The 4,746-nt window shown below is 31.4% G+C and overlaps 1 protein-coding gene across 1 annotated transcript in view; it reads left to right on the top strand.

The window, feature by feature from the left end:
- Window positions 1-3,022, top strand: part of LOC106460801 (GMP reductase 2-like) — a 21,431-nt gene extending 18,409 nt beyond the window's left edge. The window contains exon 7 of the mRNA XM_013920542.2: window positions 166-3,022. Coding sequence (XP_013775996.1) covers window positions 166-361 — 196 coding nt within the window. The 3' untranslated portion in view covers window positions 362-3,022. The remainder of the gene's footprint in view (window positions 1-165) is intronic.
- Window positions 3,023-4,746: the final 1,724 nt, after the last annotated feature.

A 4,746-nucleotide genomic window follows, 5' to 3' on the forward strand; every position in this document is an offset into this window, starting at 1 on the left:
TCATGTAGTAAACACAGTGGCAACTTGTTTAGAAAAATTAAATTCTCTTAATTTGAGTAATATTTTGAGGTAATTGGTAATTGTCATCCTTTTGTTTCCTCCAGTATTACTGTCTTTCTAATTTTGAATTTTAATAGACAATAAAATTTATCATTGGGTTTTTAGAGCCTCTGAAGGGAAAACCGTTGAAGTTCCTTACAAAGGAGATGTAGAGCATACAGTCCTTGATATCTTGGGAGGACTAAGATCTGCCTGTACGTACACTGGTGCTTCCAAACTCAAGGAACTTCCTCGACGTACCACTTTCATCAGAGTTACTCAGCAATGGAATCCAACTTTTCAGAGTGAAGTGTCACCATAAAGATTAAGTTGAATAGTGTTAAATAGTTTGTTATCAGTGCTTTAGTATGCTGTATCCAAGAAATAATGCTAGAGAGCTGGATTGTTGTGATATGATAATTTAATTATATATATCTTTTGAGAGTGATGTTCTGCATGAAAAGCTTTTTACGTACAAGATTCTCCGTCTCATTTTATTTTTATTGTTTTTGTATTAGCTAGTCGTTTTTGAAACTTCAGTTTTTGTTAGTTTTTATTTATTACTTTAGTTGTCACATATATTTTTCAAAGTCAAGAGGAATTATATTTCTAAAAGAGTGAAACTACTTACATCATTGATAGGACTTTATTTTGTGTTACATTTTCATAAATGCAATCACAGAATGCATGATTCCGTATTTAAATGCATATTTTGGAATTTTACTCGTAAGCCCGATGATGGTTGCAAATAGGATGGTTGAAATATAGCTGTAATAACAAGAAGTATTTCTTATCAATGATTTAGGTAGTCTCACTCTTTTAAAATACTTTAGTTGTATTTACAAATTGTTTTCCATATAGTTCTGACATGTTATATGATGCAATGATTAGAAACATTTCAATGACTCTTAGTATGTTACTTTAAGAACCTAACAAGTATGTAAAACAAAAGGAAACATAGTTTTGAAAAAGAATAGAGTTGAGGTATTATATATATATATATATCCTTTAATAAATAGATATATTTCAAGTTGTGTAGTAAATAAAAAATAATTGTGTATTTCCAGTCCTCACACCAATCTTCACATGTAGAGTTTTAAAACTTCTACCTAACCTTTTTGAAACTAGTGATTGTGTTTGATGTTATTGTTTGAAGTAGGCTTAACTTTTCTATTATACAATGATCATAAAACTTGTGTCAGAAATTGATAGTTGTTATGTTGGAAGTTTCCACATTGTTCACTGCTGTTTTACCCACAGCTTCACTTATATTCAAAACTAGTACACTTACGGTATGTTGATGTCTTCTGAAGCTTTCCAGGGATATCAGTATTCTGAAGCAACAAATATTATTATTGTTTGTAGTTACCCAGATAATTACATTTATGAACTAAATGTTAAATAATTTCATGCACTTGTAGAGTATGACACTAATATCGTATAGAATGTACCATTTTCTGTCATGCCCTGAAACTTACTGGATATGAGACTCTAAATTAGTGCTTCAACATGAGCTTTCTTGTAGCCATTCACAGCAATCTGGAATTAAGAACACTTCCACTGTTGTTTACTGACAGTCTGACAAAAATGTAAAAACAACTTCAGAATTGTGTTGAGAATATTTTTTGAGGTACTTGTTTCACTTAATGTATAAATACACTATGATTTACTTGCTTAAATGTTACCTTATGTTAGGTATCATAATAATTTTATTATTCTCTCATTGCAAAGCAGAGTGGGGCATGTTGGTTTTTTCCCCTGTCCGTCCATTTGTTCTGATTTTGTGGATAGGATATCTTAAGATTGAATGGATGAATTTTGACCAAACTTATACAAAAGGTACTGCATACAAAGTACTAGACCTGATTAACTTTTGAAGGTAATAGGTTAGAGGTCAAGGGGGGGGGGGCTTAGGTGTTTCATAAAGACAATTTATACCTGTTTTATTTGTTTTCTCTGGTTATATAGAATGCTGCTTTCATACCTGATAGAATTATATGTTTCTAGTGTGTGTTTGTTGACTGAATACCTAGGTATTTCCTCTCTAAAAATGAGCTTGTTTGCTACTATGTGTTTCTTGTAATAAATTGAATCCTTGCACCTAAACAAACTCTTTAGTTGTATTAGTTCTACTGTGGATATGTATTTAAAAAGCAGGTTTTTCCTCTTCCATTCTGGTGTTATTTGGTGTAAAGGTATTTGAAATGTGCATTTTTTATGTTATCTAGATCTACTTTTCTTCAACATCTAAGCTTTGGACAGAGCATGTTGATTTTATGTGCCAAATTAGGTCTTTTCACACCTTGTCTAATGAATGATGAAATAAGTAGTTATCGTTGTTTGTATTTGAAGTGCGGTTTTGCGTATTTAGTATACTTTAATTTTGTGGCATTCTTTTATTAACAGAAACAGTATTTTGAGATTGTGGGTTGCTGGTAATAGTTGGTGCTAAGCAGAAATTTGATCTATTGAATGAATCTGGTCAGTTGTGCTAACTGAGCTCATAATACTTTTTTCGTAGTTTAGTATTGTGAATGAAAGTTTTTTTGTTGTATCGTTTGTAAACTGGTCACCTGAAGATTATTTCTGAAGCATAATTATTTTAGAAAGTTTGTTGATATATCTGTAATACCTTTGTATGCTGTACAATTTTTGTAATGTTGATTCTTTACATATCTGATTGTTATTAATTTTATTAATGTTAATACTCTGGTATTACTATGTAATGTTATTTTTAGTGTTATTAAACAGAACTGTGGAACTCGTATCAAACATTTAATATAAAAACGTAATATTTTATGTGATATAGCATATTGGGCCTTGGGTGTGTTATACCTGTGAAAATCAATGCCTACTATTTCAATAAGTATCTCGAAGTGTTGGTCGTGGGGTGCTGTTAACTGGCTTCCGTCCCACTAGTTTAGCAGGTATCTCTTGTGTAGCTTTGTACGAATATCCAAAATAAATAAGTGTTGAAATTTGATTAATCATTTACTTCGTTACATGGAAGGTAATAGTCGTAATATTCTCGTAACTTGGACTCATTCTTAATTGTTAAAAAATACTCGTTAAGCACAATACATAAATATATATGCATATATACACACACGTATATATATATATATGACTCAGGACTGAGTTTTTAATCTACAAATGTTATAATATGCGAATTAAAAATATTCTTTCTCTTGTGAAATGTTTTTAAACTATGAAATGTCTAACAGACGGTGGTAATTAGGGAGATGGCGATCGACTTTGATTGTAATTTGCCTTGAGAGATAAGTTAACTTCTCTAAGTTTTTATCACAAGTACTTTCCTCTTGTACCAAAAAAAGTTTTTTTTTTTGTGATAGATTATATTTAGGGGTCGTTGAAACATTTCGTCATTTTCACGAGCGTATCAAACATACATTGATGAGGAGGAACACGTGTATGCTTTTCGAAAAACATCTATAGGTCGCCATTTGTCACCAATAAATAACTAAAGCATTCACCAGCAGTAATTTCGACCAATTGTGTGGATTTAAACACTCCTTCCCTTTTCTCAGTGGCCTATTTATAATGTCTACTATCCAATAAGACCTGTTTCAAAACAAAAACATTTTATGTGTACGCTTTCGGGGGGTTATGGGAAATACAAAAAAAGCGTACGCTTGTGAAAATGTCGAAAATTGTGAAAGATTATTTTATGTTTTTAAATATTTTAATACCGAGAATAGTAGTTAACTATTTTGTCCTAAACGTAATAAATCCTGATAACAGCTATTTTTTCGAAGTTATTTTTTAACCTTTTATTAGTATAGTTGTTTTATACAGATATTTGTAATGAAACAGTTATTATCGTGCACTATAAGCTTAAAATCTTAATAATTTATCGTTATGAAAACTAATGAACAACTAACCTACAAAAGCACTTCTGGTCAGTTATATATTTAAAGGGGAAAAAAACGCTTAATTCTGACTAGGAATTCGCAGAGATTCATAAAACTAATGTTTTTCTATTCTCAATCGAAATGAAATAATATAAATTTACAGTTTTATGTTAATAAGTAATAAATCTATCTTATAATAAGAAAAATCTAAATTTATATATCGAATATTACGCAACAGATGTCGCCACATGTCGGTGGTAATCTAATCCTGTTATACTGAACAAACGGTGCTTGTGTATGGAAGCATGTTAGGCTAATATAATAGTAAATCGACAAACAACGACTTATAAGCACAACGAAGTTGTTTTGCTGTTGCAGATATCACACAATCCATCTTCAGAAACATGTACACGAGCATAAGATTTTTTGTTTAAGGCTGTAATAATCCAAAGGCGGATGTTTATGCATCCTGTAACTTCATTGGAATGCATAGTTATTATTATTTTATACATAGATGTAAGCATCATCTAGAACAAGGATTGCCATATCACCTTTTTCATCAGCCACCTGTTCCCTTGTCAGGGGTGAGTGGGTGTTTAAGTTATTTCTTGACGACTAACATGCTCAAATTTCAACGTGGAACGAAGTCATTGATTTAAGCTGCACAAACGAATGAATTGCAAAAGAATCCTTTAAGCCCCAAACAGTTGGCAAAATCATATTTGACAAGTCAGTATAAGGTTTAAGCAATAGGAAAACTAAGCGTGTTTATGAGTTTTGTGGCTGATCAAAGTCTATCCTTGCCAATCTCCGTGCAGCTAGTTGAGTGTTTCCA

The sequence above is a fragment of the Limulus polyphemus genome, unplaced genomic scaffold (genome assembly GCF_000517525.1).
Source record: "Limulus polyphemus unplaced genomic scaffold, Limulus_polyphemus-2.1.2 Scaffold837, whole genome shotgun sequence".
Taxonomy (NCBI): domain Eukaryota; kingdom Metazoa; phylum Arthropoda; class Merostomata; order Xiphosura; family Limulidae; genus Limulus; species Limulus polyphemus.